The 26,317-nt window shown below is 40.9% G+C and overlaps 1 protein-coding gene across 1 annotated transcript in view; it reads right to left on the bottom strand.

Moving 5' to 3' along the window:
• rasgef1ba (RasGEF domain family, member 1Ba) overlaps positions 1-15,022 on the bottom strand; it is a 131,623-nt gene extending 116,601 nt beyond the window's left edge. Inside the window, exon 1 of the mRNA XM_004555672.6 lies at positions 14,724-15,022. Within this exon, the coding sequence (XP_004555729.1) occupies positions 14,724-14,792 (69 nt within the window). The 5' untranslated portion in view covers positions 14,793-15,022. The remainder of the gene's footprint in view (positions 1-14,723) is intronic.
• Positions 15,023-26,317: the final 11,295 nt, after the last annotated feature.

A 26,317-nucleotide genomic window follows, 5' to 3' on the forward strand; every position in this document is an offset into this window, starting at 1 on the left:
GTTGTCCTCGTGCCCGTGCAGATTCTCTCCAAGACTCCAACAATCCAAGTTTCTCCTGCCATCCAAAAACTGGGTGGTGGGTTTTAGGCCCACGCACTTGCAGCAGAGATTCTTCATCTCAACACTTCACTTCCTGGTTAAATAACAGTTAAAGTGTATATGCACATCTTTGTTTCCTTATATGCGAGTCTGGTCAATAAGGTCAACTCACTGCAGAAGACAGTAATTCAGCTGAAGATAGCTTTATAGCGCCACGTCAGTCAAACCCAGCTGCTAATCAGCGAGGTCTTTTCCTGCGTGCCAGAGGAACGACTGTGTTTGATGAAGACTGTTATCAGAGAGCCTTCAGCTGCATTTCCTCCCAATGTGCCAAACATAAGAGCGACCAGCTTTCCTATTATCCACAGCTATTTTTGATCAAGCACTGCCTGCCATGATGAAGCCCATCTGGAAGATATACTCCCACTAAAAGCTGATTGTTACCAGCTCCAAGAAAACTGTACCGAAATCAATTAAGAGAGGAAAAGAAAAATCATCCTACAAATTCTCCTCAAAATCTCGGCCCTCAAATGCTAATTTGACATATTGGCAGCCATTTAGAATATTACTGTTCAGTTAAGGGGCTATTATACCCTTTAAAAAGTGTATTATAAGATGTAATTGCTGCAACTGACAGGCCTCTTATGCTGCCACACAATGAAGTTGGCACTATTATTACTACTATTTTAGCCTGAATCTCTCCTCAGACAGTTATAGGTAAGGTGCTGCATATGGAAACCAGTGACATGGGAGTTTCCTCCAGCTGTTAATGGACAGCTGACATCAGCAGGTTTTTCCTAAATAATAATTAATACTAATCATCTAATTAACCATTGCAATCCTAAAGAGTTTACTCGCCTCATCTGCATCTCTTTCATCCTGTATTGATCCACATGCAGACTGAGAACTACACACTGATGAGAGGCAGCTCTGCATTTAGTGGACATTGAGCATCTTCTATCTTAGCCTCAGTGACTGCACGCTGCTCTCCAGGGGTCCATGACCTCAGCTAAGTGGTCAATCGTGTGTCTGAGGCCTGTGTATCAACCTTTCACAAACTAAAAAACAGATGTCCTTCAAAATGATTAGCTATATGGCACTCTTCAACATTTTAATACCTTATATTACTACTTGGCAGCATTTTTAATCACACACACAACCTGAGCACTGATGTTAGAATAAAGCCTTGATTATAATGTATTGTGGACGCAGACAGCTGCACACCAAGGCTGAGTCGTCACTCCTTTACCCTGTGCAGGTACAGGAACGACCCTGGTACTCACCGTCTGATGATGAATTTACATCACTGGTATGTTGAACTTGCTTGGCCAAAGTTAGTGAACCACCTAGCGACACACAGCATGTGAATACCTGGAGAAGCATTTCTCATCTTCTGTTAGGATTTTTACCCGTCTACTGCCATCTCCCCACTGCAACAAGCTAACCTTAACTGGACCAGTCTATCAGCTGAACACGGCTTGTATAAGTTCTGTCTCAGATGGATGAGCTCCCTTTGTGAATGAAAGAAAAATCTCACATTCATCCAGTCATCCACCACGACCACTTGTCTCAAAATCAGCCAGTTATGCCATGCTGTATCTCGCTAATTCAGTAGCTAAACCTTTGTGAATTTTATAACCATAGTTGATAATTAGGTGAATCTAATCTGCATGCACTCTTCCCATTTTTTGCTAACTTACTACACTTGTGAGTGAGACACCCCCCACCCTTTCTTTAAAAACACTGACCATATAGTAGATGTACTTTGAACCCTTCATGTGTTCACTGATGCAATCTTGCCCCTCACACTGTGTATTTTTCCACAAACTTTCCTCTTCTTAAAACCACTTCTTCGTATTTCTCTGGATTTATACGTCTTGACATCTTTTCAAACCCACAGCGAGGCCCTGAGAGTACAGTGATGTTAATTTTTTTCTTTACCCTTTGAAAGATGAATTCTGCTTTAAAAACAAGCTGCCTAGCAAGAATAAAGCTTTATGCTGAAAGGCTGCAGAGAATAAAGAAAGCCAGAGAGAGAGAAAAGAGAGAGGAAGCCTGGCAGCAGAAACATCTCTTACGTGAGTGAATGACGACGTGGTAACTGTGAGACAAAGAATAAAGTACGAAATCTCACAAATGCACTGAAGAAGTACAAGGTAAAATAATAATGAAGGCAAAGTTTGCAGAAATAAAGCAATTTAATTCAATTCAATTTTATTTATATAGCGCCAAATCACAACAAAAGTCGCCTCAAGGCGCTTCATAGATACAGAGAAAAACCCAACAATCATATGACCCCCTATGAGCAAGCACTTTGGCAACAGTGGGAAGGAAAAACTCCCTTTTAACAGGAAGAAACCTCCGGCAGAACCAGGCTCAGGGAGGGGCGGGGCCATCTGCTGCGACCGGTTGGGGTGAGAGAAGGAAGACAGGATAAAAGACATGCTGTGGAAGAGAGACAGAGATTAATAACAGATATGATTCAATGCAGAGAGGTCTGTTAATACATAGTGAGCGAGAAAACTCAATGCATCATGGGAATCCCCCGGCCTCCTCCCGGTGGGACATGCCTGGAACACCTCGCCCAGGAGGCGCCCAGGGGGCATCCTTGTCAGATGCCCGAACCACCTCAGCTGGCTCCTTTCGATGTGGAGCAGCAGCTGCTCTACTCTGAGCCCCTCCCGGATGGCCGAACTTCTCACCCTATCTCTAAGGGAGAGGCCAGCCACCCTTCGGAGGAAGCTCATTTCTGCCGCTTGTATCCGCGATCTCGTTCTTTCGGTCACTACCCACAGCTCGTGGCCATAGGCGAGGGTAGGGACGTAGATCGACCGGTAAATTGAGAGCTTCGCTTTTACACTCAGCTCCCTCTTCACCACGACGGACCGGTGCAGCGTCCGCATTACTGCAGCTGCAGCCCCAATCCGTCTGTCGATCTCCGGCTCCCTTCTCCCATCACTCGCGAACAAGACCCCGAGATACTTGAACTCCTCCACTTGGGGCAGGAACTCATCCCCGACCCGGAGTGGGCACTCCACCCTTTTCCGGCTGAGAACCATGGCCTCAGATTTGGAGGTGCTGATCCTCATTCCCGCTGCTTCACACTCGGCTGCGAACCGCTCCAGTGCGAGCTGGAGGCCCTCACCCGATGAAGCCAACAGAACCACATCATCTGCAAAAATCAGAGATGAGATTCTGAGGCCACCAAAGCGAAAGCCCTCCGCCACTTGGCTGCGCCTAGAAATCCTGTCCATAAAAATTATGAACAGAACCGGAGACAAAGGGCAGCCCTGGCGGAGCCCATCACCCACCGGGAACAAGTCCGACTTATTGCCGGCAATGCGAACCAAGCTCTTGCAACGGTTGTATAGGGATCGAATGGCCCGTAGCAATGGGCCAGACACCCCATATTCCCGCAACACCTCCCACAGGACACCCCGAGGGACACGGTCGAATGCCTTCTCCAAATCCACAAAACACATGTAGACTGGTTGGGCAAACTCCCATGCACCCTCAAGTATCCTGGAGAGGATAAAGAGCTGGTCCAGTGTTCCGCGACCAGGATGAAAACCGCATTGTTCCTCCTGTATCCGGGGTTCGACTAACGGACGAACTCTCCTTTCCAGCACCCTGGCATAGACTTTCCCAGGGAGGCTGAGGAGTGTGATCCCCCTGTAGTTGGAACACACCCTCCGGTCCCCTTTCTTGAAGATGGGGACCACCACCCCGGTCTGCCAGTCCACAGGTACTGCCCCTGATCTCCACGCAACATTGCAGAGGCGTGTCAACCAGGACAGCCCTACAATGTCCAGAGCCTTCAGGAACTCGGGGCGGACCTCATCAACACCAGGGGCTCTGCCACCAAGGAGTTGTTTAACTGCCTCAGTGACCTCGCCCCCGGAAATTGGCGGGTCATTCCCCTCATCCCCAGACTCTGCTTCCTCCTCGGAAGACGTGTCAGTGGGATTAAGGAGGTCCTCGAAGTATTCCTTCCACCGCCTGACAATTTTCTCAGTCGACGTCAGCAGCGCTCCGCCAGCACTATACACAGTGCAGGTAGAGCACCGCTTTCCCCTCCTGAGACGTCTGACGGTTTGCCAGAATCTCTTCGAGGCAGCCCGAAAGTCTTTTTCCATGGCCTCTCCGAACTCCTCCCACACCCGAGTTTTTGCTTCAGCCGCTGCCCGAGCCGCATTCCGCTTGGCCTGTCGATACCTGTCGGCTGCCTCCGGAGTCCCACAGGCTAACCAAGCCCGATAGGACTCCTTCTTCAGCCTGGTGGCTCCCTTCACCTCTGGTGTCCACCATTTGGTTCGGGGATTACCACCACGGCAGGCACCAACCACCTTGCGGCCGCAGCTCAATGCAGCAGCTTCGGCAATGGAGACGCTGAACATGGTCCATTCGGACTCAATGTCCCCAGTCTCCCTCGGAATGCTGTTGAAGCTCTGCCGGAGGTGTGCGTTGAAGATCTCGCGGACTGGGGCCTCTGCTAGACGTTCCCAGCACACCCTCACTACGCGTTTAGGTGCACCAGGTCTGTCCAGCGTCTTCCCCCGCCACCTGATCCAACTCACCACCAGGTGGTGATCAGTTGACAGCTCAGCCCCTCTCTTTACCCGAGTGTCCAGAACATATGGTCGCAGGTCTGCTGATACGATTACAAAATCGATCATCGACCTACGGCCTAGAGCATCCTGGTGCCACGTGCACTTATGGAATCAAATTCAGGGCTCGCAAAATTTCAAATTCCCTGGTAGCCCTTCGGGCAGGGACTCTTCAGTTTTTGGTAGCCCAAAATAAATTTAAGTAGCCCGAATAAAAAAGAGAGCAATTTTTTGATTGATGTTTTGTTTCCTTTACAATATTATACATTAAAGTATAATATTGTATAATTATATAATATTAACTTCTTATCTTGTGCGCGTTTTTTATTTTGACAGCGAATGCGCACCTGCGGACCACTTATGTGCAGCCCTGGTTATTTAGCTCGTCATATTGCAGCTACAGAAATTCTTTTGTCCATGAAACCATAAAGCTGCACTTTCTTTTTGCCTTATAGTCTGATTTGTCATAACTTCTCCGTTTTGTGGTAAGCTTTTCTTTGGCTGTCACTTCTTCACCCTGACCTGTCTTATTTGGCTCAGCAGAACTAAAATATATATATCCTGCTGCTTTTACACACGCACTCACATAAGCTCAGCGATTCTCTGCGCGATCAACCTCTCACATGTTTAAGCTGCGGGAGATTTCAATTGTCATGTTTGCATAGTAAGCTAACGATTGATAAGACGATGTCAGAGGAGTTGGTGCATAAATTATCATCACTCACCAATCAGTGCTGTCGCTCTCTATACACAGTTCGCACGATTGCAAAGTGAAAGCAAAAAACAAGCGCAAATTCAAACGCGATTTCAATATGTCACATATTGACAGTGGCTCACCGATGCCAAAAGCATTGACATATATTTTTCCTTCCTACGATAGGCCGACGGGCAGAGCAGAGATAGATTTTGGTAGCCCGACTGGAAAAATCGCTAGCCCCGGGACGTGGGGCTAGCGATTTTGCGAGCCCTGAAATTTGTAGCTTGTGTGAGATTTTTAGCCCTCTTTGACTGACATCACCTGCTTTGAGAATATTTTTTTCTTTGCTTTAATTACACAAACTAAAAATTTCACTGTATTTTTATGTCAGTGGGGTAAAAAAAAAGTATTAAAAGCCTTGATTTGATCGTCTAATGCGGCTGCGACCTCTTTCTGCTCCGATCTCTGAGTGGAAGCTCTGTTGTGCTGCAGGGTCACAACGTGGGTTTTTCAGCTTTATTTCTAGGAAATGGACAGGAAGTGTGGAAGTTATTCACTGAGGTGAGCAGGTGTGTGAGCAAAGAGTGTGTCGGCGTGTCACACTTCAGGTCATTTCTACAGAAATTTCTTCTTCAGACACCTCAGGACGTCACAGGGCAGGTCTGCACTAACAGTCTCACCCCGGGGTGTTAAATTCACTTTGTACAACCCTGTGAATTTTGGAAGAAAAGAAAAAAAACAGATAACTGACACACTGCCTTTGGGTTTAGAAGCAGTGGAGTCTTCAACTCAAAAACTGTTCAGTAGAAATGAACCTTAACACAACATACAGGTCAGCTTCAAACAGCCGATGTCTGAGATCTGTGAGCGGATTGCTGAGCACACAGTGTAGTGTCCTGTTTATGCTCGCCAGTGTAACTTGGCAGGAGAGACGTAGCTGTGTTGGTAACACAAGCGCACAAGCAGGTCACTCTTTTACAATTTCGCTTTTCAGTGCAGGAACACAGACATAACCAGACACTGACAGGGAGATGCTGTAGCCGCATGAAGAGCGAGGCCGTCTGAGGAAAACCTTCCTTTTTTGATTCTTCTACTCATACACCAGCCCTGATGTGGAGGTTTGTTCTGGGTATCAGTAGCTATTGTCCAGAAGCATACTGCAGCACTTCAGCCACACCTAAAGCACCAGCATAACAGCCAATGTGGTGACCATAAACTGAGCTCAAACAGTCATAGTGGGTTTTGGTTTGGCAGGTAAGACTTTTGATTTTTATAGATGACATATGGACTGGTTCTTATAAAGTGCTTTACAACATGCCTCATTCACCTGGTCACACTTTTTGCTGTGCTTAAGTGCTTTTTATCAAACATTCACACATTTGACCCATCAGAGAGAAACTTGGTGTTCAGGATCTTGCCCAAGGATGCTTAAGCATGAAGGCACAGAGACCCCAGGCTCATTCCTAAAACTGTATGAATGCACTTCATATTCATACCTCACATTCCCTACACCGTGCTTCTCCACCGCTTCATGCTGTCCAACTAGAGCTCTTCAGATTGTAAAGCAGTAAGTGCATGCTGCCTGATAGGAACAGTCTACAGTGCATGTATTCAACAAATTCATGGTATAAAGGTGAAATTAGAAATAAGGCTTTAACCGTCCATGGATCTAATCTTTGTCCCCTGTAAAGCCGTACAGAGGTCATCATTTCATTTTCCCAGAAGTCACGATGACGATCCCCTGACACATTTCTGGGATTACTTTAATATTTTTTCTTACACAGTTCATGTTAGACAGATTGAGATGATGCCCGATGGATTAGCAATCCCATGGCGGTTGTGGATTACAGTTGACGTGTGTGCGTGCGGGACGAGAATCAGAAATTGTTATTAATTTAGAGCTTGTATGATGCAGTAACCGTCAGGTCCCAAAGACACAAATCGCATCTACTGAGATGAATTGTATTTCCTTTGAAAACATTTTCATCAGTGGAATCAGACACAAGTATTACATTATTAAATAACATCATGCAATCTGAACTGGTGTTACCATTCATGCACACAACAATCTGTAACATAGAAAACAAAATGACATAATCGTTACAGAGCTGGAAATTCTGTTTCAGTGGGCTAACACATCCTTTGTCAAGTATCCAGAGACTGGTATGTTAAACAGAAGCGTCATGCTTTGGGGTATCTTTTATTTAGGGTTCAACAAATGTACTGCTGTGTCTGCACTGATCATTTGTTTGTGATTAATCTTTATGGGACCCATGTGCCATACTCTACGTCAATGTCCCTGATGTGGTTTTCCCCACATGGAAACCATCAGCCCAGCTTCAGTAGCCGTTTTCTTTCAGATCTGTGATTTTAAAATGTTCGTTTAATTTTTATGAGCAGTGTAATAATATTTAAAAAGGCTAAAGCTAACAGTGAAACTAATAAAGACTCAAGCAAAACAAAATATTTTGCAACGATAAAAACTAAGATGAAATTATAATGATCACTAAAGTGACAGCAGGTCATGAGTTAGAGAGTTTGCATAGTTCAGAGGAAGATGACAACATGGCAGTAGTTTCTGACTTCAGTGTGATCAAGTCAACTTGAACGGTAATGAAAGGTGTGTGTGAGCAGCTCACAGGTGCTCCTGTGTGTCTCCTGTTTACAGCCTGACTGTAAATAATAATCTCTCACACTGAACTGAAATGACATCACTGCAAATAAACTTTGTAAATAACATAAATACATTTGTGCATTGTTTTAATTGTATTTAAGACCATCTCATTTACTATCTTACAATGAATTCAGGAAATGTGTCACATTATATTTTGCATTGTTAACATAAAAATAATGAGTCCCAGTCTCTTCCCAACAGTTGAGGAGAGACTTGTTAATAAATGAACACTGGTATCGGATTGGTATTCAGATCCGACAGATGTTAAAATCCAAGCTATCAAACTGCAACTGGAAACTGGTGTCAAGCCAGCCTCCAATTCGAGACTTGCAGTCAAGCCAGCCTCCAGTTGATTTTACGTTCCCTGTGTTTTCAAAGTATTACGGGAATGGATGTGGAAACCAGATTTCAAAATAAAAGCCAACTTCGAGTGAATTAACAGATATGTTAAGAACATAATAACATATAATTTAGGCTTTTTTTTTTTTTTTTTTTTAGAAACTCTAATGTTACATCTACATGACACAGCCTTGTACCCTAATTGTGCCCTGTCAAGGCCATCTTATTTTGGATTTCAAAGTAAAAGCCCTGTGAATCTTCATTTTTGAACTACTCTTTCAATGAATTCATAATGCTCTTAAAAGCAAAAGTCGTATTTCCAAATACTATTTGAACTTTGTATCAACACTTTCCAACCGCAGTCTTTTTCACAGTAATACCATATCAAATAAATTCTTTCTGATTTTGCTTTTCATAGTAATGGCCCTTTGAAATTGCCGATATTTGACTTAATCTTCTAACGATTCAAAATGCTCTAAAATGGAAAATTCCTGTTTCCACAGGGTAATTCCACCTTAGATCAACAGTATACAACCCCACAGTGACACCATATCAATATCAAGTCATTCTGATTATGCCTTCCAAAATAAAAGACTTTTCAAATTGTCCATAGTTGACCTACCTTTCAGTGATTTCAAAATGCTCTAAAATGGAAAATTCCTGTTTCCACAGGGTAATTCCACTTTAGATCAACAGTATACAACCCCACGGTGATACCATATCAATATCAAGTCATTCTGATTTTGCTTTCAAAAATAAAAGCCTTTTCAAATTGTCCATAATTGACCTAACTTTCAGTGATTTCAAAATGCTCTTAAATAGAATTTTGCTGTTTCCACAGGGTAATTCCACTTTAGATCAACAGTATACAACCCCACGGTGATACCATATCAATATCAAGTCATTCTGATTTTGCTTTTCATAGTAATGGCCCTTTGAAATTGCCGATATTTGACTTAATCTTCTAACGATTCAAAATGCTCTAAAATGAAAAATTCTTGTTTCCACAGGGTAATTCCACTTTAGATCAACAGTATACAACCCCACAGTGATACCATATCAATTTCAAGTCATTCTGATTTTGCCTTCCAAAATAATGGCCTGTTGAAAATGCCAATAACTTACCTAACTTTCAGTGATTTCGGAATGCTCTAAAAAGGAAATTTTCTGTTTCCACAGAATAATTTCACTTTAAATCAACAGTATACAACCCCACAGAGATACGATGTTAAGATCAAGTCACTCTGATTTTGCCTTCCAAAATAAAAGTATTTTCAAATTGCCCATAGACGACCTACTCGTTTAACGATTTCAAAATGCTCTTAAATTGAAAGATGCTGTTTCCACAGGATAATTCCACTTTAGATCAACAGTATCCAACCCGACAGTAAAACCATGTAAATTTTATGTTGGTCTGATTTCGCCTTTCAAATTAATGGCCCGTCGAATTTGTCCATATGTGATATACTCTTTCAATTATTTCAGAATGTTTTAAAAATGAAAATTGCTGTTTCAACACATATTGGGTTTTCATTTTGGAAAGCAAAATCAGACTCAATTGATTATGACAGAATTGAATCATAAAGATGATGTAAAAGGAAGCTGAAATTGCCACTAGGTTGTAATTGATAGTACGTTTATATTTTAAGTCTGTGGAAAGATGTCATTCTAAATAAAGAAATTACAAAACAGCTTGCAAACCAACCATGACATCTTTCCACAGACTTAAAATATAAACGTACTATCAATTACAACCTAGTGGCAATTTCAGCTTCCTTTTACATCATCTTTATGATTCAATTCTGTCATAATCAATTGAGTCTGATTTTGCTTTCCAAAATGAAAACCCAATATGTGTTGAAACAGCAATTTTCATTTTTAAAACATTCTGAAATAATTGAAAGAGTATATCACATATGGACAAATTCGACGGGCCATTAATTTGAAAGGCGAAATCAGACCAACATAAAATTTACATGGTTTTACTGTCGGGTTGGATACTGTTGATCTAAAGTGGAATTATCCTGTGGAAACAGCATCTTTCAATTTAAGAGCATTTTGAAATCGTTAAACGAGTAGGTCGTCTATGGGCAATTTGAAAATACTTTTATTTTGGAAGGCAAAATCAGAGTGACTTGATCTTAACATCGTATCTCTGTGGGGTTGTATACTGTTGATTTAAAGTGAAATTATTCTGTGGAAACAGAAAATTTCCTTTTTAGAGCATTCCGAAATCACTGAAAGTTAGGTAAGTTATTGGCATTTTCAACAGGCCATTATTTTGGAAGGCAAAATCAGAATGACTTGAAATTGAAGTAGTACCATGGTGTGGATGTACACTTTTGATCTAACATGGATTCATCCTGTGGAAAGAGCAAGTTTCATTTTTAGAGCGTTCTGAATTCTTTAAAAGAGTAGGTCGTATATCGGCAATTTGAAAAGTCTTTTATTTTGGAAGGCAACATCAGACTGATTTGATATTGATATGGTATCACTGTGGGGTTGGATACTATTGATCTAAAGTGGAATTATGCTGTGGAAACAGCAATTTTCCATCTTAGAGCATTTTGAATTCGCTCCAAGAGTAAGTCATATATGGGCAAATTGAAAAAGCTTTTATTTTGAAAAGCAAAATCAGACTGACTTGAAATTGACATGGTAACATCGTGAGGTTGTATACTGTTGATTTAAAGTGAAATTATTCTGTGGAAACAGAAAATTTCCTTTTTAGAGCATTCCGAAATCACTGAAAGTTAGGTCAATTGTGGACAATTTGAAAGGGCTTTTATTTTTGAAAACAAAATCAGAATGACTTGATATTGATATGGTATCACTGTGGGGCTGTATACTGTTGATCTAAGGTGGAATTACCCTGTGGAAACAGGAATTTTCCATTTTAGAGCATTTTGAAATTGTTCCAGGATCAAGTCAGATATGGGCATTTTGAAAATGCTTTTATTTTTGAAAGCAAAATCAGAATGACTTGATATTGATGTGGTAACATCGTCAGGTTGTATACTGTTGACCTAAAGTGAAATTATCCTGTGGAAACAGCAATTTTCACTTTTAGAGCATTTTGAAATCTTTAAAAGAGTAGGTCGTATCTTGGCAATTTGAAAAGTCTTTTATTTTGGAAGGCATAATCAGAATGACTTGATATTGATATGGTAACATCGTGAGGTTGTATACTGTTGACCTAAAGTGAAATTATCCTGTGGAAACAGCAAAATTCTTTTTAAGAACATTTTGAAATCGTTAAAAAAGTAGGTCGTATATATGCTCAATTTGAAAGGGCTTTTATTTTGGAAGGCATAATCAGAATGACTTGATATTGATATGGTGTCACTGTGGGGTTGTATACTGTTGATCTAAAGTGGAATTACCCTGTGGAAACAGGAATTTTCCATTTTAGAGCATTTTGAAATCACTGAAAGGTAGGTCAATTATGGACAATTTGAAAAGGCTTTTATTTTTGAAAGCAAAATCAGAATGACTTGATATTGATATGGTATCACTGTGGGGTTGTATACTGTTGATCTAAGGTGGAATTACCCTGTGGAAACAGGAATTTTTCATTTTAGAGCATTTTGAAATCACTGAAAGTTAGGTCAATTGTGAACAATTTGAAAGGGCTTTTATTTTTGAAAACAAAATCAGAATGACTTGATATTGATATGGTATCACTGTGGGGTTGTATACTGTTGATCTAAAGTGGAATTACCCTGTGGAAACAGCAAAATTCTATTTAAGAGCATTTTGAAATCACTGAAAGTTAGGTCAATTATGGACAATTTGAAAAGGCTTTTATTTTTGAAAACAAAATCAGAATGACTTGATATTGATATGGTATCACTGTGGGGCTGTATACTGTAAATACAGATTGGAATTATCCTGTGGAAACAGGAATTTTCCATTTTAGAGCATTTTGAAATCACTGAAAGTTAGGTCAATTGTGGACAATTTGAAAGGGCTTTTATTTTTGAAAACAAAATCAGAATGACTTGATATTGATATGGTATCACTGTGGGGTTGTATACTGTTGATCTAAAGTGGAATTACCCTGTGGAAACAGCAAAATTCTATTTAAGAGCATTTTGAAATCACTGAAAGTTAGGTCAATTATGGACAATTTGAAAAGGCTTTTATTTTTGAAAGCAAAATCAGAATGACTTGATATTGATATGGTATCACTGTGAGGTTGTATACTGTTGATCTAAAGTGGAATTACCCTGTGGAAACAGCAAAATTCTATTTAAGAGCATTTTGAAATCACTGAAAGTTAGGTCAATTATGGACAATTTGAAAAGGCTTTTATTTTTGAAAGCAAAATCAGAATGACTTGATATTGATATGGTATCACTGTGGGGCTGTATACTGTAAATACAGAGTGGAATTATCCTGTGGAAACAGGAATTTTCCATTTTAGAGCATTTTGAAATCACTGAAAGTTAGGTCAATTGTGGACAATTTGAAAGGGCTTTTATTTTTGAAAACAAAATCAGAATGACTTGATATTGATATGGTATCACTGTGAGGTTGTATACTGTTGATCTAAAGTGGAATTACCCTGTGGAAACAGCAAAATTCTATTTTAGAGCATTTTGAAATCACTGAAAGGTAGGTCAACTATGGACAATTTGAAAAGTCTTTTATTTTGGAAGGCATAATCAGAATGACTTGATATTGATATGGTGTCACTGTGGGGTTGTATACTGTTGATCTAAGGTGGAATTACCCTGTGGAAACAGGAATTTTTCATTTTAGAGCATTTTGAAATCACTGAAAGTTAGGTCAATTATGGACAATTTGAAAGGGCTTTTATTTTTGAAAGCAAAATCAGAATGTCTTGATATTGATATGGTAACATCGTGAGGTTGTATACTGTTGATCTAAGGTGGAATTACCCTGTGGAAACAGGAATTTTCACTTTTAGAGCATTTTGAAATCACTGAAAGGTAGGTCAATTATGGACAATTTGAAAAGGCTTTTATTTTTGAAAGCAAAATCAGAATGACTTGATATTGATATGGTATCACTGCGGGGTTGTATACTGTTGATCTAAGGTGGAATTACCCTGAGGAAACAAGAATTTTTCATTTTAGAGCATTTTGAATCGTTAGGAGATTAAGTCAAATATCGGCAATTTCAAAGGGCCATTACTATGAAAAGCAAAATCAGAAAGAATTTATTTGATATGGTATTACTGTGAAAAAGACTGCGGTTGGAAAGTGTTGATACAAAGTTCAAATAGTATTTGGAAATACGACTTTTGCTTTTAAGAGCATTATGAATTCATTGAAAGAGTAGTTCAAAAATGAAGATTCACAGGGCTTTTACTTTGAAATCCAAAATAAGATGGCCTTGATAGTGACAGGGCACAATTAGGGTATAAGGCTGTGTCATGTAGATGTAACATTAGAGTTTCTAAAAAAAAAAAAAAGCCTAAATTATATGTTATTATGTTCTTAACATATCTGTTAATTCACTCGAAGTTGGCTTTTATTTTGAAATCCGGTTTCCACATCCATTCCCGTAATACTTTGAATACACAGGGAACGTAAAATCAACTGGAGGCTGGCTTGACTGCAAGTCTCGAATTGGAGGCTGGCTTGACACAAGTAACTGGAACACGGTGGATCGGTGCATCCTTGCTCTGCACATGGCAACTAGTGACTAATAACCAACAACTCTTCTTTCTACAAAATAATGACAACAGCAGTGAAAAGGAGCAAAACTCAGCCAAGCAAGTACAGCACGTGTGTGTGTGTGTGTGTGTGTGTGTGTGTGTGTGTGTGTGTGTGTGTGTGTGTGTGTGTGTGTCAGCGTGCACACAGCGTGTGGCACACTGACCCAAATGCAATCGAGTCTAAGCCATTTCGTACAAGACACCCCTTCATGGCACCACATTCGCCACGGTGTCAATAATCATACTCTTGTAAAATTATTTTCATAAGTAAAATCGCAGAAAAAATTGTTTGTATGACACTCATGAGCTGATATTCTGGGACTACTACAGTATCCATCCATGAGCGTAAAGGCGCAAATGATGCGTATTAATCCACACTGGGCAATTCGCACTGTCACTGAAAGAAAGAGGTGTGTGTGGAATGCAGAGCGGCGTAAAACCCGCAGGGACCACTGTTAATGAAGTATTTTACGGCATAGCAACTGTCAATCATTCTGATGAACAAAGCCTCAGCCTCTTGTTGCCATAGAGAATTCACGCAGTGCCACTGAGTCTGTGCCCTACATTTGTATCCACGAATGCAAACTCATTGTCACTCTTCCAATTACATTTAAGCATTACATTTAATCGTTCAAGAAAACACAATGATCATAGAGGTTTAAGTCATTAAAGCCTCCTTACCTCGAACAAAGGAGGGGTGCCCTTGTCGGGAAGTGTGCATCCCAGTAATTCAGCCAAGAACTTTGCCATAGAGATGAAAAGTGTGCCACTCAAATATTCCCGAAACGAATCAACAGGCGAGTCCTCTTTCTGCCCGCTTTGTGAACTTATTTGTGGCGTTCAAGGACCCTGCGAGCATCCCTCGCTTCTTCACCTACAGCAGTCCGAGACGTACCGCTGGATGAGAGGGGCTAAATTCCGCTTGACAGCTTACAGCGCAGGGCAGCCGCTGGATGTGGAGCTTAGAGCCTTTTAGCTTTCGTCTCCAAGATCCTCTTTCAGTGTCGGTGAGTGGACTCACCATCAGCAAGCAGCTGTGTGGAAAGCTGCAGGTGGGGCAGGACTGAGGGGGTGTGGGCGGGCCAACGAGCCGTCAGGTGGTTTTCATGGACCGGGGTTTTCCCCAGTTCAGGAAAACTCGAGCTGAGAGATGAAATGAAGGTTAGATCAGCAGTTTGTCTCACTTCGGTTTGGTTTAACGTGTTTCAAATCAATAACTGTTAAAGACTGATCCATGATGGTTATAGTCGATATTTCAAAGGCTGCCACTGCCCAAGTTTGAGCTTGGAATCTACATCACAGCTAAAACATTAAAAAAAATCTGTTTCAAAGGAAGAATCCAAATCTCCCGAAGTACTCCAGAAACATCTGGTCAACTTTCCAAGTAATTATTTTCTGCACTGTGTCCAAAGGCGTTTCCCGGTTTCTTTGTTGTTGTTTTTTCAAGTGGTACAGCAAGTCAGAATGTGTTCAGAAACAAATGCAGTGTAGAAAATTGACTTAAAAAACACCGAGGCATGCGTGGCACGCCCAAAGTCAGGTCACAGCTGTTGGCATTTGGAGTCATTCTGGCTGGTCCTTAGTTTGTGCAGCCAGGTTGGAGATGTGAGTGCACGACCAAGTCCGTGTTGACGAGTCCAAAAAGTATTTGCCAAAAATGATTGTGAGAATTTAAACTACTCTAAATGACTTGTTAATCAGTCAAAAATAGATCAAACATATCTCTCATGAATGGTATGGAGTCACTCTGAGTCAGAAAGAACATTCCCATCACAAAGTAGAAGCTCCAATCAGTTTCAGTGACAGACAAGAGGAGAGATAAAATTGTACGAAGTATAACATTGAAGTTCTATAAACATAGTTTAAGTGACCAAAAAGAACAGGATTGATTATAATGTGGATACAATTAAAAGTTCATTCAAAAAAGGACATTTCTTTATTTTGTGTATAATCATGTTCACTACAGTCTATTTACTAATATAAGGTATTAGACATAAAATACCACATGTCTGGGTGTACCCTGGCTCACAACACAACCCTGAACTGGATAAGCAGAAGATGGATGGATGGATGGAAAGTATAACCGTAGAGTGGAAATGGTTTAAAATGTCAATGTTTTTGTCTTTCATCAATCACTGGAGTATTTCTATAAAACATCACAGCCTTACCTCACTGCATTTTTCCATTAGGGGTTAACAAATCATTTGTAATGCTAGCAGTCTATCAAACATGCAAAATTATCAAATTAAACCATCACCAGTGGTTGTAGGTCAGCGTGTTGCAGACTGTTTAGTGACTATTAACAGGCTCGTGGGAACTAGATTGTAAAAACCACAGGACCAACTGAAGATGCTGTGAGCAGGAGGAGAGAGTTTAGCATTCCCAGATTATTTCCCCTCAGTTTCATGCATATGTTTGTCTCCTACTGCTAAAATGAGTTTTGTAATATTCATCAAAAACTCAGAATTATTATTATTTTCAATTTTTTATTTATTTTTTCACAGTTTCAGGTGCATCTAAAGAGATGATTCAAGTCCAGGGTCATTAAAGTTTCAGCATTAATATGACAATAAATACTTGGGCTTATATTTATGGTCGTTTTACACTTGATCCTCACAGGAGTGAATGAGGAGAGAAAATAGGAGGACACAGAGCCAGGATCATGTGCCACAAAGAGGACATCTTATTCTGTAAACCACGGCAAGAAAGGCAAAGGTCACGTAGCAAATATTCTTTACCAAGTGAGAGAACGTCACTTGAAATTCATCTTTTTCTTAGAATAAATGTCAGTCTCTCGCTTAAATCACCTTGAGAAAGCGGGGCTTCTCTTAAATGCAGCAGGCGTCTGTTCTTAGCACGCTCGCGCACTGCAGGTATGCTCTTATTCTGTCAAACATTTTTCCTTTGCTCCTCCACCCCCATTTCACATCTCTCAAGGTTTGTCCTCTGTAGTCTGAGGTTTTTATGTGTTTGGTTTGCAGTTGAGAGGTCAAAGTTGAGAGTTTATCATGTTAAGCCGACAAGGATAGACAGGTAAAGTTCCACAGAGCAGGGATTATTTCCAGGCAAGTAGCTTAACAGTTCAGAATGTTCATTTTTTGTCTTATAGTGACCCTTAGTGCAAGCCCTCAGTGTAATGGATGTCTCGTTATGATGGGATGCATGAACAAAGTCTCTGTGGAGCCTGTGGAAGTACAATGTCCTCTGTCTAATTATGGAGCTGAGTGTTGTGGCTCTATGGTGTTTCACAAGGGCAACCAGACGAAATGCCCTGAGTTATCATCAGAGTTTATTTGAGGGGACTTTTGAAATGCTGTCTGAGATCAAAACCTAAGAACTCAATGGTGATGCCTTCTGTAATGTGTCCTCACTGCTCACTCAAGTGATCAAGTGACATTTCTGGTCTCATAATAAATCCAATAACACTGTTGTAGCTCTTCAGTCCTGAAGCTCACCCTCATCCTCCTGGGTCCAAGGATCCAAGGGTCAACTTCCTTGGATCCAGGGTGTTCACGTTGTTCCTTCGGATCTAGATTTGGATTCTAAATGACTGATTATTTGGTATTCTTAGTGGTTTTTGGTTTTTAGATCCGGGACACGCTGGAGAGATTACATCTATCGGCTGGCCTGGGAAAAGCTTGATGTTTCCCCGGATAAACTGGAGGAGGTGGCGAGACGGAGGTCTGAGCCTCCCTGCTGCTGCCCCCACGACCCAACGTCAGCTAAGCAGAAGAAAATGCCTTTTATTTGTTACTTTAGATTTTAACTTTTATTGTGGTTTTCAGCGTGTATCGTTCATAATGCACGGCACAACGGGCCACACTTTTCAGTCGCACTTTATCCGTTTTTCAGTTGATTTGTCATATTTTAGTAATATGTGAGCATCTTTTGCAGTAACATGTTTTCATATCATGTTTAACATCGGTTTGTTTTTTCTTCTTCGTTGTCTTTCTTGAGTGTAACGAGTGAATAATGCGATGTGCCGCACGTTCAAGCGGCACGATTTATTATTGAAGAACATAACGGTTTGAAATGCCTTTGTTATTAGTTTTTTTCATTAAACAGTTCTCAAATGTAACTTAATATCCCAGTGTTTCTTAGTTTTAGTCGGTTAGTCGACTAGGAAATTAGTGGACAGGAACGTCTGTAGTTTTTAGCTTGTTTATTGTTTACATTTTCGTTCTGATGTATACTCCAGTTCGTGTTTGTAGTGATTTTGTTCCCAGAGTGGTTTCAGTTTCCATCTACTGTGTCAGTAGATGTTAAACCTTATTGTGTCTGTTTCTCTGTTTGCCTATTGATTTGACTGTTTAATAGCTGTCGTCTGTGTCTTGGATTTAGTTTAATTTCCCCTTGAATCATCTCCTTGATTCTATGCACCTGTGTTTTTTCCAGCTGTGTCCACTTTCAACTAGCTCTGTGTACATTCATAGTGATGTCTTCCCCCTTTTTTTGTCAGAGTGTGTGTAATCCTCCCTCTGTGCTCCTGCTCATGTGTTTTTGTGGATTTGTGTTTGCCTTGCTTTCTGGGCTTTTTGTATCATGGATTTTGTAAACACTTTGTTAAATACAGTCTACCTCCAGAGTATCTATTTGGATCATAAATCACAAAACACGACACCCTCCTTTTAAAGTCTTAATTTGTTCTTATTAATTTCCTCCTAATTTAAAAACAAGAAAAGAAGAAAAGTGTTTTGTTTAGATATTTGAACTCCTTCTATACACAAAGTTTGATTTGCACAGACTGTTTTCTATTTAAAAGCAGGTGTGGTCTAGTTCAGTCGTCTGCCTGCACAGCTGCAGAGTGCTCCATGTGTACCCTACCGCTTGCTTTCTTGTCCATTTGTATTTCCTGTAACGAGGTTCTGCTCACCTTGTAGCAGCGTCACTAAGGAAAATTACGCTCCAATTAGTGCCGTCATTTTTTCCAATTACACTGACTGTGATTAAGATTTTTGTCTTTCTTCACACTCTCTGCATTGTGTTACTGTTTCTGTCTCCATAACACTGAAGTAATTGGTGGCCCTGTAATAGCCTTCATCTATCAGATCTGTCTAGAGGCAATCTCAGCCACCCATTAAGGGACCGTTAGCACTGAGCCAAATGACTCGGACATTTCCACATAGATTACAATCCAGTCTAAACATACATACTGCACATGCTGGGGACAGGGTTCACTCTGTTCTCATTTAAACTCGTCATTTAAGCACCACTTAAGTGGTAACTTGTCAGAACGTCTCGGTGTAGGAGAAGAGAGCAGATGATAATTTTAGTGAAAAAGCACATACAGGACACAACGGGACTCTGCTCACCTGGAGGTTTTAGTTTGTTTTAAATCATTCATTTCCAAAATCGAGAAACGAATCCAAACAGCTTAAAAAGAACTTTCACGTTTTCCAGCAAATTTCTTTGGAATTATAAAAGAGTGACATTACTCACTGATTAATGAAAAGACATTATGAACCTGTAAGATTATTCTGGAAGACCATGCCAAAGATCTGGAGACAAATGGGGGATAACAAAAATAATACAATGCGCTGTGAACTTCTAAAAACAAACTGGATGAATTATAATGACATTGAGGTATCAGCAGCTATTGTTTGGAGCAGGACTGATGTGCAGATATGGCCAAATGTTTTGCTACACATTCTAGAGATAGTAATTTAAAAATTGGACTCATTACAATGTAATTACAGCAGTTCAAACTGGCATTGTTGTTATCAACAAAGTCAAAATCAGCCAATAAAATGGCAGGTTTGCATTCGTGTGATTCAAATGACTTTGATGTGACTACCTGCTGTTCCACCTGCTGCCTTGGCTGAACAACACTACAGTACACAAACACACACACATACAAACCTCCCACACACCGAAAACCAATTAGTCCATTTTTGAGATGAGTAAGGCGGATTCATCAGCTAACCTCCAACACAAAAGCACCGAAGCGACAGCATGAAACAAATGGCGCAATCAGCCTGCGTGAACCGTGGCGCTCATTGACACCCCACTGCTGTACGTGATGTTAATAATGCTGTTTAATGATATGCTCCGCGTTGGCTGGCAAACGTAGCTCCATATGTTGTTACGGCTGTGGGGTGCAGAGAAACTACATGAGCTGCACAGCTTCAGAGCATGGCCCCTGCTGGGATAAACAAATACATGTTCATATGTGTGTGTGTGTTTCTGTGCATGTGTTGGCAGGCAATACTCTCTGGAGTACTGCCTTTGACGCGTCTCCTGCTTTGTTTGTGTTTTCTTCTGTGGTGAAGGGAAAATGCAGCGGACGTGCTTCAAGCATGTCAGAAGTTCTCTTCTGAGAAAATCCTTCTCAACCATCAGTGATATGCTTGCTCAAAGTTTCAAGGGGTGATGCATCTTTTTCATTTCTTGCATGCAGTTTTGGTGCACTCATACTCAGATCCAGATGTGGAGTCCAAACTAAAGTGTTCATGAAGAGTATTGCCACTAAAAGCCAGCAGATTGCTGCATCTGCCCAAACACTCACCATTTACTCTCTGAGCTGGAATGAAACTGGAAAAACTGCAGGTTAAATCAGAAACGTAGAATGTTTGCGTTTAAATTAAAAGCTGTCTTACTTCAGAAATCAACTTTTTCTGAAATTGAACTGCTCCATTCCTGTTGTTTTTTCTTGAACTTCACAGTTTTGTGCAGTAGTTTAAGTGCTCGCAGGCAAGTCTGCATTTTCCATGCAAACAGCAACCAAAGCAACTTGCTAGCGACCAAAGTAATTACAGGGAGGTTTTCTTTGGAGCACCTTGTAGGTCTTTGCGACCAACTTAATTCACACCAGTGACTGCCAGAAACCTTCTTACCCACCAATCAGTAATGTCACATTTGTCCCTTGATCAGCGAATGTCGCTCCTTGGTCTGTGTGACTGCGCAGCTTTTGTAAATTTTAAATGATTTTAAATGATAAGATCGCCTTTTCTGACACCCCCATAGTGCAGCTTGTTAAATTTATCATCCATGATGGTAACGCAGCTCATGAGGTAAGATTTGTCATTAGGACTGAGGAGTTTTATGTGTCCCCTGTGAGTAGCCGGCTGAGTTAAACATCTATAGCTATATATGTGTGAAATGAGTTTAATGCTAATTATAGTCAGTGAAATGTGTTGATGCTGCAGGACTTGTGGTTTTACAGCCTTGCAGTGCCGGCACTGAGCAAATAAGAACAAAGACACAAGCTGAGTCTACACATAAACACAAACGGGGGCCTGAAGCTCTATCCTCTCCTGTAATGTACATTCAGTTGCCCTCCCAACCCCCAAACCAATTTCCTTTTTTTATTTAGTTATCTACTTGTTCCATTATTCATGTTAATGTGCCTTGCATTTGGCTGTGTATTAATGTCAGTGCACATTGCTTATTTGACACAGAGCTTCAAAATAAATTAACTTTAATGTGAGCGTGTATCTAATGTGAATGGATGGTGTTAATTCTCACAGGCTCTAATGCTCTTTTCTTTTAACAAAAGGTACGTGTATTTAAATAAAAGAAAGTGCGTAAATTCGGGTTTCTGTGTCTCTTAAGGCAAACTGAGTCTGCCCACTTAAACTGATGTGATGAATTGTGTTTATAAAATAAATAAATAAATATCTTTAAGTTTGGACGAGTCTTGTTTGAAGAAAAATTACCCTCTCTGTGTTTTCTGAACAGTTTAGGGTTTTTATATATTATTCTTTTACAAGCTAGGATTAAAATGCCAAGAGCTGGTGTGACAAAGGAAGTGGATGCAAGGCAAGTTTATTTGTATAGCACAATTCAACAACAAGGTGATTCAAAGTGCTTTACAGAGACATTAGAAACAAGAACAAATAAAAAGCATGATTTAAAATTGATTAAAACAAGCAAATAAACTAACTAACTAATTAACAAACAAACAAACAAACAAACAACAGTATATAAAATCAAAACAGATAAAATCAGAACAGTAGATAAAATCAGTAGTTAAATGTAAGTTTTGCACTTGGAAATAAGACACACAGTAATGATGTTATAGCTGCAGCTTCACCACATCTTTTGCAGCTTTATACAAGCCGACATCTCATTGGTTAGGGAAGCCCTGTTTTATATTCTCATCCTGAACATTTTTCCCTTTGCCTTATGGACATAAGGGAGAGACTCTATTAGTTTAGTATTTAGTTTAGTACTAGTAAAATGTAGCTGTGACCATAAACTCATCTGGGAAGTGTTTGTGGATGTCATAAAATCAATGACCAATAATTTCATTTTCTAACTAATTTGCAGTTAGACACTTATTTTGTGCAACTAGAGGCGTCGCCACCTGCTGGCCATTAGAAAGAATGTGGGTAAAAGGCTTCAGTTTCAAGAACTGGATGGTACTAAGCTTAGAGATCAGGTGACCCTGAACCCTCTCTTAGTTACGCGGCAATAGGCCCATGATGCACTGTTTCTTTTAACTCTGGTCTCTTCACTCTCTATGTTTATACACCACGTTGCATGGCTTTTGTGCTGTGCCCTCACCCCCAACCAGTAGTGACAGAAGGCTGCCCTCCCTGAGTCTGAGGGTTTTTTCCTGTTAAAGGGGAGTTTTTCCTTCCCACTTTCACCAAAGCACTTGCTCATAGGGGGTCATATGGTATTTGGGCTTTTCTCTGTATTATTGTAGGATCTTTACCTTACAGCATAAAGCACCTTGAGATGACTGTTTTTGTGATTTGCTGCTACATAAATCCCATTTGAACTGACTTGGACTGAATACCTTTTGTCTCTGACTTTATTGTTCTGAGCTTAGCACCCTCTGCACAGAGTAATACACATACCATACATATATTGGTTATAATCTAAGGGCAGAAGGATGATCTTCTTACTATGTTGGTCTTTCTCCATGGAATAGATCCCATTTGCTCTTTTAATTTCAATGCATTAACTTTCATTTTAGCAGGGAGTTAAACACCAGAGTACAACATTACTCTCGTGTGTTATTTTTTTGGCAAATAGAGAAAGCAGAACTCCCAGAGAAGGCTCCACACAGACAGGAAACACTGAGCCGCTATGGTACCGGAGCACAATGCTGGGATCAATATTTTTAGGTTCACAAAAACAAGATCTGACTGAACCAATTTGGTGGTGGAAACAACATCCATGCTGGTGGTCTGCCTCATAACTATGGTGGAGTCTTTGCTATGGAACCGTGATTATTTTTACACTAGTAGGTGTTATTTCAAAGAGCTAAAATTTGTTGATATTTTTAAAAATGTAATAACAGTTTACATTATTTGTAGCTAGTTTGGATAATTAAGCAGAACTGCTTGTCTTGTCTCACAAAGAGAATAAATGGCTTGCAGACATGAATATCCTGGCTCTCCACCCTTTCCTTCCACAGAGCAGCTGATTTGTAAAACATTCATATAGAAATAACAGAAATCAGTGCTGCAGCGGTGAAAATAGGAGCTAGTTTGTAAAACAAAAATAAAATTGTAATAAATATGAAATAGAGGCCTAATGAAGACAATGATCAGTATGACAAGTGTGCTCACACATGCACACACCCTGACACACTGACACTGCCTTTGCTCTCTCACACAGCCCTCCTTCTGTTCACTGCAGCAGCAGCTTAATGTTGCATCAAAGACCCAGCCGTTCACAGAGGAGCCTCTAATGGAGTTTTTTTTTCTTCAGCATTAATGCAACGTGCCAAGCTGCCGCTCCATCATTAACCCTGTAAACTACTTCACAACTCCTGAGTGTACCAAGACGAAAGAGACAGCAGAAAATAATAGAGAAGAAATATAGACAGAGACAGAGGAGAGGAGACCAGCCACCGTGACCGGCTGCACTCTCTGCACTGCAGTACAACACAGGGTGTGATTTATCCATCAGCTGGCCAGGGGGGAACTGAGCGTCACCATTAGCAAATGAGCCCTAATTCACCCAGACTGCAGAGAATGTGCTTCCTCTCTCTTAGTTTTTGACTTGCACCCCAAAGCCAAGTGCCAGCGCTGCTGTCTCTGAAGCCAAGTTGATGACTGCAGATCCCTGAAGAGATATGTTTATATTTAAATGGCAAAATCCTGGCCTCCTGTGTCAACTGACAGTAATATGTGAAAGTCTGTGGGAGCTGGGAGGAGGCTGGGGTAGAGTACTGCTACTAATCATGGTTTCTTTCAGCAGCACGAAAGAAAGCCCAACGATGATACCTGTACAGTAATTATGTCCTACAGTACAGTATCAAAGATATATGTGGCCATTTAAAAAGGAAGGATTATTGGTTCTTTCTGTCCAGCGTAGAGCATCTGTTCACTCATTTGCACATAAACATCTGCAAGTGAAAATTGCAAAGGTTGATGGAAGCAGGGCAGCACTGCACACGGGCAGAATAGCAGCCAAATTTAAATCAGGTATGGGTTATAGTTCTTTCTTTACGAGAGGATTTTTTGGACCATTTTGATCACACCTTAGAATTTCTAGAAGTCCAGACTGGGCAGTTTGGGCTCTTCAAAACTGCAATGCCTGAAACTGCATATTTTTATGGTTAAAGCCAAAATATTCTCCCACAGGATGCACAGAGAAAAGCTCAAGGCGCTGTAACACAACCATTTTTAAATGTCCAGTCACATCATTCACAAAAAAAACATCAATATCAATAGTGTGTTTAATATGCATTAAGAAGGACAGTGAAGAAAACATGAGGGCTTTTATAAAAGCTAAAAGTGCAGAGAAGGATCCAAATGTTTGTAAAAAGCAGTTGAATAAAACAAGAGTGACAGAGAAAAACCAAAAGGTCACTGTCAAGGCGACCTGCGGATAGCAGAGCTGGACCAAAAGGAGGAATCAGAAACATGAGGATAAACTAAAAGGTATCAAAGAACAAACTACAAAATAAAGTGAGCCAAAGAAAATAAAACCACACGTTCAAATCAACAGGGAAAACATGATACAAGGGAGGACTCAAATAATATCCACACACAGGAGAGATGGGAAACACCAAGGGACACAAATCTGACTAATGAGACAAGAGAGACAACGCACACAGGACTAGGAACTATCACAATAAAACAGGAAGTAGCAAGCACAGAGACCAGGACTGAGACATGAAATTGACAGAACTAAGCAGGGACATGACTGGGGAGACAGAACTGAGTTCCACTAGAGATGCTGAGGACAAACACATGGACGGGACTAACATATTCAAACAAGGTTTGAACTCCAGACTGAGACAGAGTCCAGCCCCTCTCCAGGAGACTGGTTCCAGAGCTCAAGCCATGCGTAGAGGTGAGCCCGACTATATCTAGCCGGTACCTCTCAACCTCACGCACTAACTCAGGCTCCTTCCCCACCAGAGAGGTGACATTCCATGTCCCTATTGCCAGTCTTGGCAGCCGGGTATCAGTCCGCCAGGGCCTCCGCTCCTGGCCGCCACCCGGCACACAATGCACCCAACCCCTATGGCGCCTCCTGCGGGTGGTGGGCCTGCGGGAGGATGGGCCCATGTCTCCTCTTCGGGCTGTGCCATGGGCCCCATGGACTAAGGCCCGGCCACCAGACACTCGCCCTCGGGCACCCTCCCCGGGCCTGGCTCCAGGGCGGGGCTCCGGTAACCCTATCCCGGGCAGGGTAAACTGTTCCCTCGATGTTCTCTTCATAAGGGTCTTCTGAACAAGAAACCATGAACAAGAAATATAGATAAGAAAACTTAAAAGCACTAGAAAATACTAAAATCAAGACTAAACAATAAAGAGCTTGAACTTAAGTCATCTCTTAAATCCAGAAATAAGAATCACGAGTCAAAGACGTGGAACCATGACATGAGAACTGCTCAACCAGTGAGGAAGGTGTGAAGGAAGACAACAAGTAAAACTATCCGGCATGCACAACAACCTAACTGATCATCAGGATGTTAGAGACATGAAAGATGCTTAAATCAAATTCAAAATGCTGAATGGATGTTTTATTTGATTTATTTCTATTGTTTATTATGTACCATTTGACATTTTCTGATATCTGTGAGAAGGAGAAAGGCTGATCAGGACCTCAGATGTTGTATTTTAGAGATGAAATCAAGGAAACACTGCATCACGCACACACACTTTCCCTTTTCATGAAATTTGCATCGAAGGGATCTTGGGTCTTGATTAAAAATTCCCATCCTGGGCTGGTGTCTCCCTGTGCGTGAGATACAGGCAATTTTTCGGGTAGTGGAATGAATTTTAATTCATTCCATGCATCGAGTGAAACCAGATGGATCCCTCCTCTACATCCTATTCCCCGCTGGCCTGCTGAATGACAAGCAT

This window comes from Maylandia zebra, linkage group LG12, assembly GCF_041146795.1.
Source record: "Maylandia zebra isolate NMK-2024a linkage group LG12, Mzebra_GT3a, whole genome shotgun sequence".
NCBI lineage: Eukaryota > Metazoa > Chordata > Actinopteri > Cichliformes > Cichlidae > Maylandia > Maylandia zebra.